This window comes from Terrapene carolina, unplaced genomic scaffold (assembly GCF_002925995.2).
Source record: "Terrapene carolina triunguis isolate 2854851 unplaced genomic scaffold, T_m_triunguis-2.0 Scaffold58, whole genome shotgun sequence".
NCBI classification, from domain to species: Eukaryota; Metazoa; Chordata; order Testudines; family Emydidae; genus Terrapene; species Terrapene triunguis.
This window is the reverse complement of record NW_020664409.1, coordinates 32,353,276-32,372,732: the sequence shown is the minus strand read 5'-3', so window position 1 is coordinate 32,372,732 and position 19,457 is coordinate 32,353,276. Positions and strand designations below refer to the sequence as shown.

General features: G+C 41.6%; 1 protein-coding gene across 1 annotated transcript in view; it reads left to right on the top strand.

Annotated features, from left to right (window-relative positions):
* SMCHD1 (structural maintenance of chromosomes flexible hinge domain containing 1) overlaps positions 1-19,457 on the top strand; it is a 179,689-nt gene that overhangs the window by 23,319 nt on the left and 136,913 nt on the right. The window contains exons 8-14 of the mRNA XM_026659416.1: positions 5,457-5,623; positions 10,434-10,527; positions 10,761-10,971; positions 11,901-12,021; positions 12,109-12,292; positions 14,187-14,384; positions 15,387-15,500. Coding sequence (XP_026515201.1) covers positions 5,457-5,623; positions 10,434-10,527; positions 10,761-10,971; positions 11,901-12,021; positions 12,109-12,292; positions 14,187-14,384; positions 15,387-15,500 — 1,089 coding nt within the window. The remainder of the gene's footprint in view (positions 1-5,456; positions 5,624-10,433; positions 10,528-10,760; positions 10,972-11,900; positions 12,022-12,108; positions 12,293-14,186; positions 14,385-15,386; positions 15,501-19,457) is intronic.

The window sequence follows — 19,457 nt, the reverse complement described above, 5'->3', positions numbered from 1 at the left end:
GCTAGTGTGGCAGGAGAAAAAACTGATTTTTAGAAAGAGCCCTTTGAAGATGCTGAAGTGGGAGACTAGAGAGAAGTAGGTTGCAATAGTGGAGGCAAAAAATGACTGCATCAACATGAGTTTTTGCTGTAGTGATAAGAAGGAACAGATACATTTTGGAGATGAAGGACTGGCAGGATTTGCTAAGGGCCTGGATGTTGAGAGTGACCCTGAGGTTCTGATACTGTGAGGTTGGGGGTGGGAGGAGTGGGGAAGGGAGCGTTTGACAGAAATGGAGAAGGGAAAAAGAAATAAAATAAGTTCTTACAGTATGTGTCAGTGTGCACTGTAGGCGTGCATGTGCGGGAGACCAGCTTCCTCTTGTTAGTAGTGTCTGTTGGGGCCATGCATGTGCCATATGCCTCCTTGTGCTTCCCATAAAGGGAAGGGTGGCTGCGACCCCCCTCCTCAGTTCCCTCTTACCTAGCTGTGTCTATTTGCTGAGAACTCTAGCATGAGCTGTCTTCATCTTAAGCATCTGAAACATTTCAGATCAACCTTCATTCTCTTACTTACAACATTTTGGACTTGGATAATCCTTGTCCAGGTCTAAATTCTTTGACATGACTTCCCTGTACAACACCAAACCACTTCCCCATATTGACAGCCCTTGTACAAGAACCTCAAGATGGCAGATTCAGAACCCTGTGATAGGCCAATTTTGTTTAAAGATAGACACAGTAGGTACTGTGTATGCCTGGGTGAGTCAGACATTCTAAGCAGTGGCTTTGTTTACCTTTCATTCTCCATTGTACCCGAAAATGGTGGGATGCAAGACACAAACTCCATCTCTTAGAACAATCTGAGTGTAGCATAGAACCCAGAAGTTCCAGGGTTAAAACCCCCCATACTGGTCAAACATTTGCCCTTCAGTGCTCCGAGCAGGTAAGTGGTGCCCAAGATGTCAGTGGAGAAGTCTGCACTGAGTAAGGAACTAACAGTGCCATTGATGCTGGCGCTGACCATAGTACTGGAATCATCAAGACCATTCACATCAAAGGTGATGCCTAAGATATCAAAGAAGGCCACTGAAAGAGGACACCCTGGAACACAGGAGTTCAAAGGAGAGCTTGGTGTCCTCTTATGCAGAGAGACGGGAAAGCATTGGGGAATAAACACTCCAAAACATGTCCAGCTCTGCAGATGAGTGGAAAAAGAGCATACTGCAGTGCAGCAGACTCCATTAGTACCCCACCTGGTACCAAAGGCCCCACTGCCAATGTTGACCCCAGCACTGGGGGAACAATCATGGACTGCAGAACTGTCATTGATACCGACAAAAGCCCCAGCACCATACCCATTCGCACTATCTCCGAAGGAGTTATACTCCTTGTCACCATCATAGTGGCACACCTTGCTGGTGTCGAGGAGGAAGTCCTCCCCTATACAGTTCCTGAGCAGTACTGCCAGAAGAACCTACTGTTCCACCCGTGTATTCATACAGCATGCCAGTGTAGGCGGGAGGGATAGCTCAGTGATTTGAGCATGGCCTGCTAAACCCAGGGTTGCGAGTTCAATCCTTGAGGGGGCCACTTAGGGATCTGGGGCAAAATCAGTACTTGGTCCTGCTAGTGAAGGCAGGGGGCTGGACTCGATGACCTTTCGGGGTCCCTTCCAGTTCTATGAGATAGGTATATCTCCATATATTATTTTTTTTAGTTATTCTGGCATCTATCTTCCCAAGCCTCAAGGAGCCACTCGCCTCCATTGAGGAGGAGATCTCCTTCTCCAGTAGTCTCATTAGCGAGACTACAGATGAGAGTACTAGGAGGAGTGGGACCTAGACGCACAAACCTATCAGTGACTGGTGTCGCCCCTCCCCCTCCCGCCCCCCCAAAGACCTTTCCTCTTTGCGTGACAAAGCAGTTGCCTTGGCACAAGTAACAATGCTGGATGATTTCAAAACATTCCAAGAGTTCCTGGTATGATTTGCATATTCACTGGAGATTGAAACTTTGATAATACCTGAAAAATCTCTCAAACTATTCAATATCTGATCACCAGCAGGTCCTACCGGAATTGCCTTCCTCATAAATAAGGGATTACTAGACCCATTGCAAGCCCTGTCGCTAACAGCAGCCACTGCACCATCACCAGCAGAACATATTGAGAAAAGATGCCAGGTTATACCTTCCAGGGTTGAGTACTTTTATTTGCATCCTACCACAGATCTCTAATGGTCTTGGCAATCTAAGAAAAATCATGCCAAAAATGCACCCGAATTCAAAGATTCCAAGTGATTGAATCTGTTCAGGAGAAAGACCAACTGCTGTGCATCACTACAACTAGCTAGTTGCCAAGCTCTTCTTGCCAAATATGACTTTTTAACATGGGACAAAGTGATGCTATTTATCAACAAGCTCCCTCATGAGGCTAGAGGGGCTCTAGAGGACATTGTAAAAGAGGGATGATTGGTGGCAAATATGTTGCTGGGTGCAGATGACATCACACAGCTAGATCCATGGCCACTGTGGTGACCATGCTGAGGGCATCTCTTGCGAACTACAAATCACTACTGAAGATTGCCCTTTGAAGGAATGGATAGAGGTATTTAGTGAGAAAACAATGCTCTATACTCACTAACAATTCCAAGGCAATTCTGTAATCTTTTGGAATCTGCACAGTTCTGATGTACCCCCCTCCACTTTAACATCAAGAAAGACAGTGGATGTCTTCCTATTATAGATAGCCTGAGTACCAGTCTAAAAAGTGGCAAGAGACAGCAGAGGAAGTGAACTTTTTTCCACTCTACTTATGTACAGAGCTCCATTCGTGTACCAGCAAATTTGACAACTTGGTCAAGAACTACACCAAGTCAACAGAGTACTTCCTTCAGAAGCCACCTTACTTCATTCCTTCAAGCATGGACAGGCAATACTACAGACACATAGGTGCTAGATATCATCATCCTGTTCCGTTTTCTACCCCCTTCCCTGCCTTCCTTCAGGGACTCTTTTGCAAACAGAATTGGCCTCATTGCTCTGTCTCAGAGCCATAGAAGAGTTGCCTCAGGAATACCAAGAGGAAAAGGCTTCTGTACTCTATATTTCTTCATTCTGAAGAAAGGTGTCTTCATCCTGTTCTAGACTAGACAAGACTCAACAAGTACATTGCGTCCGATTCAGGAAGGGTAATGCTTTCCTTCATCACTCCATGCTCAAGACTGGTTCATCACTCTTAGCTTGCGGAATGTGTACTTCCACATTGCCACCCACCTGGACCACAGGAAGTACTCTGGATTCATAACGGGACCTAGGTTCTAACCTCTGGACACACCATAGCACGGAGAGTATTTCCCCAAGCACCTGGCAGTGGTAGTGTACTTCACGTCTATGCATACCTAGGTGACTGGCTGATCACAGGCAAGTGCCAGGTGAGACCAAAACAACACTAAATCAAGTCCTCTCCCTGTTCTCTCAACTAGGATTTCTGGTTAACTACAAAAAATCATCTCACACCATTCCAGAGGATAGAATTAATAGGAGCCCTACTCAACTCAGTCAGCCCAAGCATATCTATCAGAGGACTTGTTCAGTTCCTTTCAGTCACTGACAAGACACTACATGATGCTCTTGCCCATGCCTGGGGTTATTAGGACACATGTATCTAGGTAACACTGTTTGCCAGACTTTTCTCCACTCTACTCACATACACTGCAGACATTCCAACATTGGCCAAGGACAGTGCATACCCCAACCAAACACTACATGAATAGATTGGTCACGGTACCATCCCAAGTCCTTTGAGAGGTCACCTAGTGGCTAGACCCCTTGAATGCAAGAAAAGGGGTGTCCTCCTTGACCCTCTTCCCAGCAATGACATTTACTATGGATGTATCAGGGACAGGTTAGGGCATCCACCTGAATCACCTCCAAATCCAAGGAGTATGTTCCTTAGATGTTACATGTGAATGTCTTAGAGCTGAGGGCCATCAGGTTGGTCTGTGTAGTGGTCCTAGCTGGTCTACAGAACTCTGTAGTGTAGTGTAATGTCGGCAATGCACTATATCAACAAGCAGGGAAGTGCACAATTGTCCCCACTTGTCTGGAAGCCGTCGAATTCTGCGGTTGATGTTACCAGTATGGAGTGACCCCAGTGGCCCTGCCTCTTCCAGGGGTTAACAAAGATCTCATGAATTTCGGAAACAGAAATGTGGTAACCAACAATAAGCAGTGGTTGTGGAAATCCATTCTCAACCCAATATGCTGACTATTGGGGAACCAGACCATAGACCTATTTGCCATCACAGAGAATGCCAAATGCAAAGTTCTAGGGGAGGCATAAGCCTAGGATCTCTCCCAGATGCTTCCCTCCTCTGATAGTCTTGAAGTCTCCTCTGTGCTTTCCAATGGATCACCATGATCCCTAGAAAAATATCCAACATAAGATAGGACAAGGCTACTGTTGCTATGATGACCCCATACTGCCAAGACAATTTTGACCTACTCCAGGTGTCCAGCCAACCTCCGATTCACCTTTCCCCTTGCCCAGACACAGCGTCACAGCATTAGGGTCCGATACTGCATCCAGTATCCAATGGCTTGGGCCCAGCATATCTAAAAGATGGCCTAAGGATCCAGGACCAAGGACAGTGGTTGACTGCTCCCGTTCTTAGGCACAATGGAACTTCCTATCAAAGAGTGAAGATTATCTGTGCAGGAGAAAGAACTGTATTGGGGCCTGACTGAGACTGTGGAACAAACTCCTACAGGAACTAAGGGCTCTCCACCTCCCACTCATGTGCAAAGTGCACTTTTTGGACCTTGCCTTTTCTAATTTAAACTCCTAGCAGCATGTACACTTAGAAAGGAAAGCCTGAAAAACAAAACACTACACACATTTCTCCCCGCTAGACAGTGAGAGAGAGAATGAACCACACAACATAAGTTAGTCACATAGCTTAATGCAGGGGTTCTCAACCTGGGAGTCGGGAGCCCTCAGGGGGTCGTGAGGTTATTATGTGGGGAGTCGCAAGCTGTTGCCTTAGCATTTATAATGGTATTAAATATATTTAAAAATGTTTTTAATTTATAAGGTGGGGTTGCACTCGGAGGCTTGCTATGTGAAAGGGTCACCAGTACAAAAGTTTGAGAACCACTGGCTTCATGCATTACTGGAAGATGTCCAGTTACTACAGTGATGTGGCAGTATAAGACTCCTGTATAGAATTACATAGGTGTTGATAGATTGAAGGTCGCTGAATTGAGAGCACCAGATACTGACAGGTAATTAAGTAGGACACTCTTAAACAAAAAGGATTAGCCTCCCATGTAATGTCTGCTATAAGTGTTTTGCAATTTTTGCCTCCATATGCTTGGTAGGACTTCTTTCACCCATCTTTGAAATGATATAGGGGGACTTAGAAAAGTATACAGTTCAATTCCTGTCTTTGTTTCATTTTTGACCCCCTTTTCTAGCCATCTGACTCTGCGCATATCACCAGTGATGATGAACGATTTCTACACAATCTCATAATGGAAGAAAGGGACAAGAAGAGTTTCACTGCGGTTGTCGTTACAGGTGTACAACCAGATCACATGCAGTACTTGAAAAACTATTTTAATCTTTGGACAAGACAATTGGCGTGAGTCAACATTTAATTTTAGTAAAAGATTTTTCTTATTTAAAAAAAAAACTTATGCAAAGTCAGACTATAATTTGTTCTTATATTTTTAGTGATGTAATTTATGTTTGGATTTACTTTTAATAATGTTGATGACAGATATTCTAATGACTTTGAAATTTAGTACCGTAACTCGTCACTTAATATTGTAGTTATGTTCCTGAAAAATGCGACTTTAAGCGAAACGATGTTAAGTGAATCCAATTTCCCCATAAGAATTAATATGAATGTGGGGATTAGTTTCCAGGAAAACGTTTTTTTGCCAGACAAAAGGCATTATATACATTTAAAATTGTTTTGAACAAGCAATTTAATACAGGTATAAGTTTTAAACAATTTTAAAGAAACAATTTAATACTACAATCATTGCTGAGTATGAAAGCTTGGTTGAGGTGATGGAGTCAGAGAGTGGAAGAGGGTGGATTGTCTGGCTGCTCCTCTTGCTGTTCCTGCTGAACTTTCTGAACTCGAAAAAACACATCTAGAAATTGTTGTTTTGCTTTCCCTTTTTTTTTTTTTTTTTTCCCCCTTGGTAAATTTCTTTATAGCAAGTCATTAGATGACCAACTCCCCTAATCACGTTGGAGCTGCGTTCCGTGTCAGGATCGTCATCACTAAGGATTTGCAAGCCAGCTTCAATCATTTGGAAAGCTTCAGAAAAATGTTTGGCAGTCAAATTTTGATGGATTGGTGGTTCTTCTACTTCTTGGCCCTTGTCTTCCATTGCTCTCCTCACCTCTAGTTGCATCAAATCTTCATTGGTTAGCTCTTCTCCGTGTGATTGCAGAAGTTGTGTAACGTCAGCTTCTTCCGCCTCATCAAAACCTGCTTTCTTGGCTAAGCCAAGGATATCTTTCTTCATAGCGGGGACAACATCTTTAAATTCTTTTAAGTCATTGACGCATTCAGGCCACAACTTCCCCCACACACCATTCATGCAAGCCTGAGTAACTTCAGCCCAGGACTCACTAGTGTTATCGATGCACTTCAGGATGATGTTGTCACGCCAAAATTGCCGAATCGTAGGTTTGCCTTCCCTATCGGTGCCTCTGATGAGCTGGTCAAAAGTATGGCGTAAGTAATACGCCTTAAATGCAGCAATGGCTCCTTGGTCCGTGGGTTGGATGAGTGATGTGGTATTAGGGGCAGAAAGACAACTTTGACGTTTTCACACAGGTTGTCCAGGTTGATTGGATGAGCCAGTGCATTATCAATAATGAATAAAATCTTGAAATCAAGATTTTCCTTGGCACAGTATTCCTTCCATGCAGGGACAGCATAGAGAGTCAGCCATTTTAAAAAAATAGCTCCAGTTATCCATGCCTTCTTATTGGATCTCCAAATGACCGGAAGGTGTTCCTTTGAAAATCCCTTGAGAGCGCATGGTGTTTTAGATTGGTACACTGTCAGTGGTTTCATCTTCATGTCTCCGGCAGCATTACGACCTAGAAGCAAGGTTAGATGATCTTTAGCTGCTTTAAATCCGGGTGCTGTCTCCTCTCGGGAAATGTAAGTCCGCTCAGGCATCCTCTCCCAGTACAGGCCCGTTTCATCGACATTGAAGACTTGTTTAGGGGAATAGCCACCTTCCTCAATTATTTTCTTGAGATAGTTGGGGAATTTTTTAGCTGCTGCAGTATCAGCACTAGCCGCCTCACTGGACATCTTGATGTTATGCAGGTGGAAGCACCTCTTGAACCGATCAAATCCCCAACTTGCTGTGAAAGTCTCTGTCTGTGATCCTTCACCTTGGTCTCTCTTCAAATTGTCATACAAACTTTTTGCCTTAGCTTGTATCACTAGCAAACTTAAAGGTATGTTCCGCTGGTTTTGGTCCTCTTTCCACTGTGAGAGAAGATGCTCTGTATTTTCAGCAAACTACTACTTGATCGACTTATTGTAGTAGCACTAAGTGGTGTTACACACTGAGCACTATCCCTGATCTTTTCGGCATTATTCCGAATTGTTCTGTCAGTGGTCGGAGTAAGACCTAGAGCGATGCCAATATCTACTGCACGCTCGCCTGCATCAAAATGCTTTAAAATGTCTAATTTAGTACCCAAACTAATGGGTTTCCTGGTTTTCTTGCTGCTAGTGGTACTGCTACTGCTAGGCACTCCACTATCACTTGCTGGATGTTTTTGACTCATGATGCTGTGGGTGATGATCCTCCGGACGCGCACGCATGTGCTACTCTTCACTCCCTTCAGCCTGGAGTGGCCGGGGTCATGCAGCATCAATCAACTATTGTAAGGGAAAGAATTTGAAAAACCCATGTTATCCTTCATGGTAATCTGCCCCCCTACTGGAAGCCCTTTGGGTTTAGGCTAGGACTAGTTATGGAGGTTCTTACTTTCTTGCAGGTTCTTACTTTCACAGGAGCCCTGCTGGAGGACCAAAGGCCTCTTTTCCAGGGTGCCCTGGAAAACTGGCCCTGCTGTATCTCCCCTAGTAACCATGCACTCAGCACCCGGGCAGCATTGCAGCCAATGTAGTAAGAGGAGAAAAATAACGTTTGCAACAGGGCTGTTCCCCTCTCTGCTGTGTGCATGTAGGGGCAGAGAGATGCAGCTGGGATTAAAGTGAATGGCAAAGCTCCCATGCATTTCACAGGTTTTCATGGGAGCAGGGCCAGGTTCTCTACGCCGCTTCTCCCCCTTGCTACAGGGAAGCAGGCGCTGGAACTCTATTCCTGTAACTTGCTCTGGGTGGGCTGCCTCCCTCTGTGTTCTTACCTCCCTCCAGCGAAGGGGGATGGAGGGGGGCGGATAAAACATTGTTTATTCTGTCGCAAGACAGCAAGGCAGGGCCTCTGTTGTGCACCACCTGCAGCTGCTTTGCAGGCAGCTGGTGGCCTCGCAAGCGCTTGGTATAGAGCCCTATTCCCGAGCAGGGCTATTGGGCCATAAAGCAAGTGAATTGTGGGGGAAGGGGGGCAGTGTGCACGGGCTGTGTGTTTACAAACATACTGTACATACAGTACAGTGCTATAGTTTGAACGTACCCCGCCTTACCCCACCCAGGAATAGCCCACTGGAACTGCAGGCAATGAGGCAGGCATGGAGGCAAGTAGGCTAGGAGAAACACGTTGCGCAGCAGCAACGGCAGCTTCCCCTACTGTGCAAGCACCGGGGCGGGGGGCTCAACCCTCAGCCCGCCCACTCCACCCCTTCCTCCAAGCCCCCACACTTAACCCACCTTTTCTCCCGCCCCAACCTCCTCCCCCTTTACTCTGCATGCCATGTCCTCGCTCCTCCACCCTCCTTCCCCTGCCTCCTGCCCGTGGCAATCAGCTTGTTTGCAGCGTTCAGGAAGCTGGGGAGGGAGGGGGAGCCTGCGCGCCGTCTCCTCGCTCCTCTCCCCTTCCTCCTGCCTCCTGAACGCTGCAAACCAGCTGATTGCCGCAGGCAGGGGGAGCAGGGGGAAGGCGTTGATCTGCGGGGTCTGCTGGCGGGGAGGAGGTGCTGGGGGGTTGGGGCGTAGGGGAGCTGATGGGGGGGCTTCCAGCTGTGGACAAAGCAGGCGGCCAAACAACGTTATAGTGGAGCATTGCACAACTTTAAATGAGCATGTTCTGTAATGGAATGGGGACATAAGATTGAAAGGACGTTAAGTGGGGGGTTACTGTACGCTCAACTGGTATCATATAAACTACAAACTATACTCCAGTTCCATTCTGTTATGAAGAAGTCTAAAACTTTCCAAATCTACAAATTCCCTCAGTGTATGAATCTTCTTTGAATGTTACAAGGAAAAACCTTTTTGTAACTTTCTAAATAAGTCTGCTGGATTGCAGGATCAGGGCTTATGGGTTTAACTTTATACACACAAGTAGTCCCATTGACTTAAATATTCCAGTAATTTTCCATAAATAACTAACTCTGTAGGCTTTATTGAGAGTACACATGTGGCTAAATTAGGCATGTATATGGGTAGTCCCGCTGAAGCCTAAAGGGTTGGCTAATTATTAAAATATTGAAGTCCATGGAACAGTTTACATGTGTTAGTAGTGTTCACAGGATTTGGGACTCTGAGTATACGATAAAGCACACGTGGGTTCTCAAGACTTCTGAAAACTGGGTTATTATATACCTTTAGAGAACAAGAATTATAGAAGGATAATTTCTCTAATGCATCATTACATGCACACCTAGCTATTCATACTGTAGTAAAATGAAAGAAAGCATAAGGATTATTTGTGACATTCTGATTATTGTGTAGATAACTTGGCACCATTACAAAACTGATCATCAGAATAAATAAAAATACCTTGCTCTTATACACCACTTTTCATCTGTAGACTTCAAAAAGCTTTACAGTAGTTTTATTACTTTGTGCCTTTCTATAAAGGAAACTGTCATCAAAATAATACATATCACCATAGTCACTTATTGCCTTGCAAAGGTATCTAAATATTTCCAAATCTTTCCTCTAATGCAAGTATTTCACCTATTCTGATCAGTCTGAGAGTAGATATTTAGATACCCTGGCCTTTTCAGTTGGTGAAAGAAAAATAATGTACCTTAAATGCAGCTAACATAGCTTGGCCACTGTTCCTAGTCATTTCACCTTGTGGTTTTAATGCTGTTGAATTGGGTATCCAACAATGCCAAGAACTAGTTAAATTTAAATAAAAAAAAAACCAAACCTGTTTAATATAAAAACACCTATGAATATATTTAGGCTTTGTAAATTTTGCACTTTAGATTGCTTTAGGTTTTCCTGTGTGTGTTTTTGGTTTAGTTAAAAATAATTTTTTTAATAACTTCAGACATATCTATCATTACTATATCCATGGACCAAAAGGAAATGAAACTAATGCTACAATGAAAGAAGCTGGACCTTTCAACAACATTGATATTGAGGTGGGATATATATGGTAACGTATTACATGTCATTAATACATTTCTGTAATTACGTTTACTGTTAATTGCTCTGAAAAACTGCAGTGTTTGAAAGATGTGTGTAATTTCATGAAAAACTGAGACATTTTATGATAATTAATTTCAAAAATGTAGTTAACCAGTTGTGACATTTTGTGTTGACTGTAATTTGTTGATGACAGGAAAAAATTATACTTGTTTTGTTTTTCTTTTAGATTTTGATGTTTGAAAAAGGAAAGGTACCTAGGATGGTCAACCTTAGAGAGATCAAAGATGACATGCAGACATTATATATAAATTCTGCGGCAGATAGCTTTGAGTTTAAGTCACATGTTGAAGGAGAAGGTATAGTGGAGGGCATCATCCGCTACCATCCTTTCTTATATGATAAAGAAACATATCCTGATGATCCATGCTTTCCATCACGTAAGTCAGTTAAATCTTAATAGTTTTAAATTTCACAATTTTGGGGACAGTTTTATATATATAATCCTACATTTTGTCAACATGCTACATGCATATTTCCAGTTCTCGTCATTTGTAGAATCTGCTTAAAAAGACTCAAGAACATACTTTCTGAAGCAAATACTGATCTCCAAATTTTGAGAAACTCTTCATTTTTTTATGGCAAATTTCCATCTTGAGCCATCTCACAATTCTTTGTACTGAGATGAATTAGAAACTGAGTGGTGAAAACATATGAGGGGGGAGCAATTTAAACCAAGTTGAGATTTAGTGCTGTTTTTCAAGTTAAGTTTTACAATTTCAGTTTTAGGGTAAACTATATAATGAACTAAATTATGAAAGTTGTGTGCATACATAATACTTGTGCTCCCTTAGGCCTCATTTCTGTGAGAAGTAGATTTTTTGAGCTAAACTCATGTACACCTAAGGAAGGCTCTACATGACAGCTTTGCTGTCAACTGGCTGGTTATCTGTACTGCTGGAAGCTGTAGGAACAACTAGGGTGTAGGAAATACAAAATCAGATTTTGTTTCTAGTGTTAAAACGATTGCCTCTGAAACTGGGTCTGAATATAGGTGTGTGAGTCTGTGAAGGAGATAATTGTTTTGGATATTCAAGATAAGCAGATCTGATTCAACAAAAGGTTGCTTTTGTTCCCTGGTAGATGCCATTTATTGTAAGAAAGGAATTTTAACCTGGGAAAGAAAAGGCATATGATAAACAAAATTACTGGTAATTATTTTTCCCCTCTGTGGTATATACCTACTAAATAAATAGTTTAACTGTACACAGAATGTATGTGTAATTTAACAAACAAGGTAAATGTTACAATATATTCTTGTTTTGGCTCTTGTTTTGTTATGGTAACTCTGGTGTTCCTTTAAATCTAGGATTAAAAGATGATGATGACGATGATGACTGCTTTGTGGTAGAAAAAGGGGCCAGGGGAAAAAGGCATATTTTTGAATGTTTTTGGAATGGAAGGTTAATACCATACACAAGTGTAGAAGAGTAAGAAATTTCCAGGTCTACAATTTAAACATTTTACTGCTTTTTCAAAAAATGAAGTTTCTAATTATTTTGCCTTTTTGTTTTAAGTTTTGACTGGTGTGCTCCTCCCAAGAAGAGAGGACTTGCACCAATTGAATGCTACAATCGAATTTCTGGCGCATTATTTACCAATGATAAGTTTCAGGTCAGCACAAACAAGCTTACTTTCATGGACCTGGAACTGAAGTTAAAAGAAAAAAACACTCTTTTTACAAGAGTCTTCAATGGACAGGTGATGCTTTTAATCTTAATTTGTACTTCTGCTTGCCACAATTCAATGAGTGTGATTTAGGAAGTCTCATCCCACTTCTTAGTGCTCATTTGTCCATATTACTAAGTTTTTGCACTATTTCCAGTGACAAGTCACTGTGGAAACTTGCAGAGAACTTTGCAATAGTAATCCATGTCAGTATTACTAGCCCTTAAAGTTGAGCCTTTTTAAAACTGAAAAATGAGCACAAACCTTGGGATTTTTTTAGGGCTGTCGATTAATCACAGTTAACTTAAAAAAAACAATTAACTTAAAAAAAAAAAAACAATAGACTACCAATTGAAATTTATTAAATATTTTTGGATGTTTTCCTACATTTTCAAATATATTGATTTCAATTACAATACAGAGTGTACAGTGCTCACTTTATATTCCTTTTGATTACAAATATTTGCACTGTAAAAATGACAAACAAAAGAAATAGTATTTTTCAGTTCACCTAATACAAGTACTGTAGTGCAGTCTCTTTATTGTAAAAGTGCAAATGTAGATTTTTTTTGTTTGTTACATAACTGCACTCCATAACAAAACAATGTAAAACTTCAGCGCCTACAAGTCCACTCAGTCCTACTTCTTGTTCAGCCAATCGCTAAGAGAAACAAGTTTGTTTACATTTATGGGAGATAATGTTGCCCACTTATTATTTACAATGTCACCTAAAAGTGAGAACAGGCGTTCTAAAGATAGCTACAGCTCTCAACCCAAGGTGTAAGAATCTGAAGTGCATTCCAAATCTGAGAGAGACAAGGTGTGGAGCATGCTTTCAGAAGCCTTAAAAGAGCAACACTGTGATGCAGAAACTACAGAATCTGAACCACCAAAAAAAGAAAATCAACCTTCTATTGGTGGCATCTGATTCAGATGATGAAAATGAACGTGCATTGATCCACACTGCTTTGGATTGTTAAGCAGAATCCGTCATCAGCATGGACGCATGTCTGAATGGTGGTTGAAGCATGAAGGGACATATGCATCTTTAGCACATTTGCACGTAAATATCTTGTGATGTCAGCTACAACAATACCATGTAAACTCCTGTTCTCACGTTCAGGTGACGTAAACAAGAAGCGGCAGCATTATCTTCTGCAAATGTAAACACACTTGTTTGAGCTATTGGCTGAACAAGAAGTAGGACTGAGTGGACTTGTAGGCCTTAAAGATTTACATTGTTTTATTTTTGAATGCAGTTATTTTTTGTTCATAATTCTACATTTGTAAGTTCAACTTTCATGATAAATAGCTTGCACTATGGTATTTGTATTAGGTGAACTGAAAAATACTACTTTTTGTTTTTTACAGTGCAAATATTTGTAATAAAAAATATAGTGAGCACTGTATTCTGTTGTAATTGAAATCAATATATTTTAAAATGTAGAAAAACATCCAAAAATATTTAAATAAATGGTATTCTATTGTTTGAGTGCAATTAATCGTGTGATTAATTGCAGTTAATTTTTTTAATCACGTGATTAATTGTGACTTTTTTTTTAATAGCAGCCCTAGTTTTTTTGTTTTGAAGAAGAAAAACGTGATTTCTATGTTTGTATACCTAGTTTTTATTGTATGGATGTAACTAGGTATACAGTGAGGGAAAGACGTTTTCCTTAAGAAGATAACCTCTTATTTGTAGTAAGCAACATTTTGAAAATTAACTCAATACATCAGTAAGTAAAGCTATTTTAAGCATTTACTGGGTTAAGATAAGTCTTACTTAGAATGCGATATTTTTAAAGAGTGTTGAAAAACTAACTTTTGACTACAGTATCACTGAGAACAACCATTAACTTTTAAGTCGCTATTCACCCCTATGAAACTCAGATTTACATTTTGTAATGCATCTACTAAAACTTCACAGGAGCAGCGAATGAAAATTGACAGAGAATTTGCTTTGTGGCTCAAAGACTGCCATGAGAAATATGACAAACAGATAAAATTCACACTGTTTAAAGAAATAATTACACGTACTGACTTGACCTCCAAAAGAATGCAAAGTCCTTGGGCTACATATTCTGCAATAGAGTGGGATGGGAAAACATACAGAACTGGACAGTTGGTAAGTTAATTGCTTGATAATATTGACACTGTTTTAAAGTTAAAAATTGATATACATTGTGTAGAATATTTACATATTCTTACAGGTAAGTATGATACTAGTTAGATCAACAGATTTATAATTTTCTGTACAAAAATTACATTAAAAAAAGTTAAGATTGCAAAGTCAAGCTCTAAAAAGTTAAATATCAGAATTAAGTTTGTCTGTTCTTCCCTGGCTCCTTCCTTGTCTCCTGCAGAATTTAGAAGTAATCTTCAGTGTTCCTGTTTTTCCTTAACTTCGCAACCTACACAGCGAAGCGTAGACAAGTCCTTAATCTCTTTTCTGAAACTAGAAGTTCTTTGTTATAAGACAACAAAATTATTAGAAAAGAATAAAATTGGCCCATTTTCTTAGTTGTAGTTCATGTGCAAGATTTCAAATAAATGTAACTGTGAAAAATGTGAAGGTAGTATCAAGCTGCCTTAGTTTAGGACACATGTTAATTTCAAATCAGATTAATTTTTTTAATATCCTGTAACGCAGTTTGACCAGTTTACTTCATGCGTTACAGAAAAATTCTCCATTAGCCTTTAGAATAAACCTGGAAATTTTTAGTCCACACCATTTCTTTTAGCCAGAGTTACAAGATGTATATAAAATAAGTCTTATAATGGAACCTGATTACAACCTTAACTATGGACAGACTGTATCATCCTGTGATTTATCTGTGGAGGAGCTCTGAGAGAAAGTTCCTGGCTGAACATGATAGAGGCCACACTAATTTAAAGCAGGGAGTTTGGGTTTTAAGGAGAGCTTCTCCGCTGCAAACTAAAACCTGGGTGAGGAATGTCTAACTTCAGAAAGGTTTATTGTTTGATTTATACATGCAAGCAGAATCATTGGAAGGTGGCTGATGCACAAATGTCATTTTTAATGTGTAACTTCTGTTGAACCATATGTGTCAGGAACTCATCCATGTTAAGTTTTATGATAATTACTGAGCTGTCTTTTCTCTTTTAGGTGAAAACAATTAAAACTCTTCCAATATTTTATGGAAGTATCTTGAAATTTTTTCTATATGGAGATCATGATGGGGATGTGTATGCTACAGGAGGAGAGGTTCAACTTGCTCTGGTAAGTAAGCTATAAAGCAAATCATACAAACTCTGAAACTTACTCCATTTTGAACTCTTTATTTGATCCTGAGATTAGATTTTTTTAACCTTTTTTTCTATCTAAAAACTTAAGATTCAGTCAAGATAGATTGTTTAACAAACCTCCAAAAAGTAAAAAAAGCAGTTCAGAGTTTTAGTATAAATCTCCATAGTTCACATTATGGAGGTGTGTTCATTGAAATGGTCTAGTTAATTTAAATTTGATTTGGCAGTGCAGTATCACAGTTGCCACTTAGCACAGTTGCTGCGTTTTGTGTTTAAATTCTGCTGCCCAGCATCAACCACAAATACAGATGTATATTATAATCATGCTGTGTTAGAAATTTTCCATTCTCAACTCTTACCTGATAATGTCCCTTCTGCTAGCAGTCTCTCCCACAACTCTGACATATATGGGCTATATATACTCCTCCTATCTGAAGATTCTGGAGGCAGTTCAAAGCCTCAGCACAGCCTGTACTAACCATGCTCCCTTCTTCTGGTTGCTACCAGATCTTCTGCCTTTTGTGACAGCTGCCAAGTGGTGGTTCACTTTGCTCCCTTCCTTTTCTTTTGGATTTATTATTTTGGGCTGTTTTGTGGGCATTTAAATTGTTTTTATTTGTTTTCAAGCCTTTTCGCCTCCTCTTGGTCTGGGATTTGAGCAGTTCTGTGGTCACAGCCACTCAGAGCCTCTGTTGCAGTGCCTCCCTGTTGAGCTTCTTTACCCCCTTTCAGGTGTGGCAGAGCAGCCATGCAAGCATTGAGCGAAATCCAAAATGTACTCAGTGTTTGAGGCAGCTTTCTCTGTCTTGGCAGAAGGTAAAAAATGCCCAGCCCGCAGTCAGCCAACCCTCTCTTTCTGAGGGCACGGGGCTCTGAGTTCACTGGCATATTGGGTCTCCTACCCCTCCCCCCCCAAAGTATCCATGACTTCACTGTGAAAAACCAACCAGGAAAGACCGAGAAGAGCAAGAAGAGGCGCTGATGATGAAGAGGACTTTGACCAGCCGACCAAGGGGTTGAGTCCTGAGGCAGCAAAGGACCATAAAGATAAGACCCCTTCCAGGCTACTGGTCCTAAAGTGGGTCCTAAATCCCTGCAGAGAGAAGCAGAGTTCCTGTACAGCTCCCCTTCCTTGCACCATGAATCAGGGGTTTCTCATGATACTCTGGAGTAAGTGCTGAGTAAACCAGAGATTCTGGGTCAAAAAGGCAAAAGTATGTGTGTCTTTCACAAGACAGTGATTACTATTGTGAATAAGCAAGTAGGGTGAAAATCAGGAGTTAAACCCCTTCTTTGCCTTCTACCCCGAGACAGTGTTTGTGGGTGATTATCTCCTTCAGAGAGTCTCTCAGTGCTCTGTACCATGGTCACCACCCTCCCCCACCCTACAGCTTGTGTGGGGATTCAGAGAAGCCAGTGCCTCCTGGGTTGCTATGCCTCAGGCAGCAGGTTAACTGAAATTGTGCCTGTCTGGCTTTCAACCAAAAGAGCCTCAGGGAAAGGGCTTCAGATTTGAGGCAGAACATGAATGGGAATTGTGCCTTCTGATCATCAGCTACAAATTCTTTCTTTGCCTGGGAAAAGGTCTCGCTTCTTCCCTCCCTCCCTCCCCAGGCTGTCTCCACATAGAGCCTTGTGCGTTTCAGGCAATCTGACCAGAACAGAGGTACTTGAGGATTCTACTCCCCATGAAGCTTGCACCTTCATGGGATTACAGAGGGGTAAGTGAGAAATCCCTTTCCATGTTCAAAATGGTCCTGATGTCCTGAGTAAAGCTCCTAGTGGTACTAGGTGGTTTCTACTGTACTTACTTGCAGGAGTAGTCAGGCAGCCTTTCAGGTCCTGGGGACAGCTAACAAGCCATTTTCACAATTTACTTACGTGTACCAGTACCCCACTTCTGTTGTGTGGTCTCCTGACCAAGATGAATGATACTATCTTCCTCCTGTAAATAGCCAGGGGAAGAAGTACCACACAAGCAAAACAAAGAAAGAAAGAAACAAAAAAAACCCTACAGAACTTTTCCAAGACAGGATGCCAGTCAGTGGCCTGCAAGAAACTTAATATTAATAAAATATATCTTTCCTCTCAAGTATTATTAATACATATTTTCCTGTTAATGCCTCTTTTGAGGGCATAAGATCCAAATGAGGACACCTGATTAAACTTGTGTGTGTGTGTAAAAACAAGCCACACCTTCAGAATGGGACTTCCTTCCAAGACCATAAGAATCACGGTGCAATAATTTCAAAGCCTCAGCTGTAAGTGTTCAGACCAAAGGTTTTTCATATATTTAGTGGGAAAGCTTGTTTCATGGTAAACAAACGGTTCATCTTCTATTGGTATGATCCTTGCTTGGAGTGAGATATCTCAGGCCTGGTCTTGGTCAAACCCTTGATGTGATTTGTGATGAGCAATGGATTCTAACATGGTGACTACAAGGATGTCATATTACACCCATGAATAGTTATCACTCATCCTAAATAGATATCTTGTGCATGCAGACTTACAGGTGAGAAGCTATTGGAGGAAACCGAGAAATTACTAGCTGAGACTGCAGAGAAGCTTCAGTCCTCTCTCTGAAATCCAGCACAGCAATCCACTGGTTGCTACCAACACCAAAGATATCCAAGAAAGGCTTGTTACCCTGGAGGGGGGAGGGGAAAACCTGGAGTAGAAGCTTCCAAGCAAACCTAGATCAGTTTTCCTTCAAACTAACAAAATCCTTAGCTTGACAGCTCTTCTTTCTGATCCACCCTTGGCACCCAGGGTCATATGTAGCTGATTGTAGTCAAAGCAAAGCATGGCTCATAGGCCACAGCATGCAATCCCACAATCCAGAGTCTGCATTGCCTCCAAGCACGTGGCTTTGCAGTGATGCCAGGAAAAGCTCACTGATTCCCTCAACAAACATAATTCACCTGGGAGTGGACGTAGATGCTTCAGTGACAAAGATATACCCATCACTAGACAGATTCCTGAAGATCCAGGATCTGATATTTCTGCACAAGGTCAACCATAGCACAGTGTCTATAGCCACTGTGCCTTCTGGTCTTGCACATATAGGTCTCTCCATGGGTGAGGTATATCAGGTGTCTTCAGGCCTTTCTTCTGAGAGTATGGGACCATTCCTTGTAGCGAATGTAAGACCAGGTAGTTTCTGAGTCAGGTGCTGTAGTTCCAGAGGATGTCCACAGGGGTTTTCCCATATGCCTTCCAGGCCTGCAGCTTCTCAGACACCATTCTGAGGGGATGGGGAATGCTCCGAGGACCCAGAACTACCTACCAGATCTGGAGTTTTAGAGAACGGAACCATAGCTGTCAAATGAGAAGCAGTGGCACACCCTAGATATCAAAAGATCACTAAAGACTTATATCAAGCATATGGAATCTACGAGGAGATGGGTCTGCATTCTTCGAGTAGTGTCCCTGCGATTGCTCCACTTTGGGTGTTGGTGCGTCCCTGTGCCGCAGATCGGAAATTTTTGGTAGCAGTGCTCACTTAGGGCGTGCATGCACAATAGTCAACTCTCAATGCCGTTGGCACCTCATGTAATGTGCACACGACCTGACCCGTTCAGTTCGTTCTCAACCATCCTCGGCTGCACACGGAGCTCAGTGGCAGTGCTGCCTCTTTGTTTTTCTCTCTATAGAAATAGTTAGATTAGCAATAGCTTAGTAGGTCTAGTTTACTTAGTTATTGCTGTTTTCCAAAAAAAAAAAAAAAAAAAAAAATTATATGTATTTTTTTTTGTTATTTTTCCAACTCTTTCCCCATTGGGAAACTTTAACATCCACAATACCCACTCGCCTGGGTTTAAACTATGTGACTTTTGTCGTGAGGCGATGCCCCTCTCAGACGGTCACTTGTCTGTTTGGGGGAGACCCATATCCCTCAAAAATGTGCCCATTTCTCCAACCTTAAAGCCAG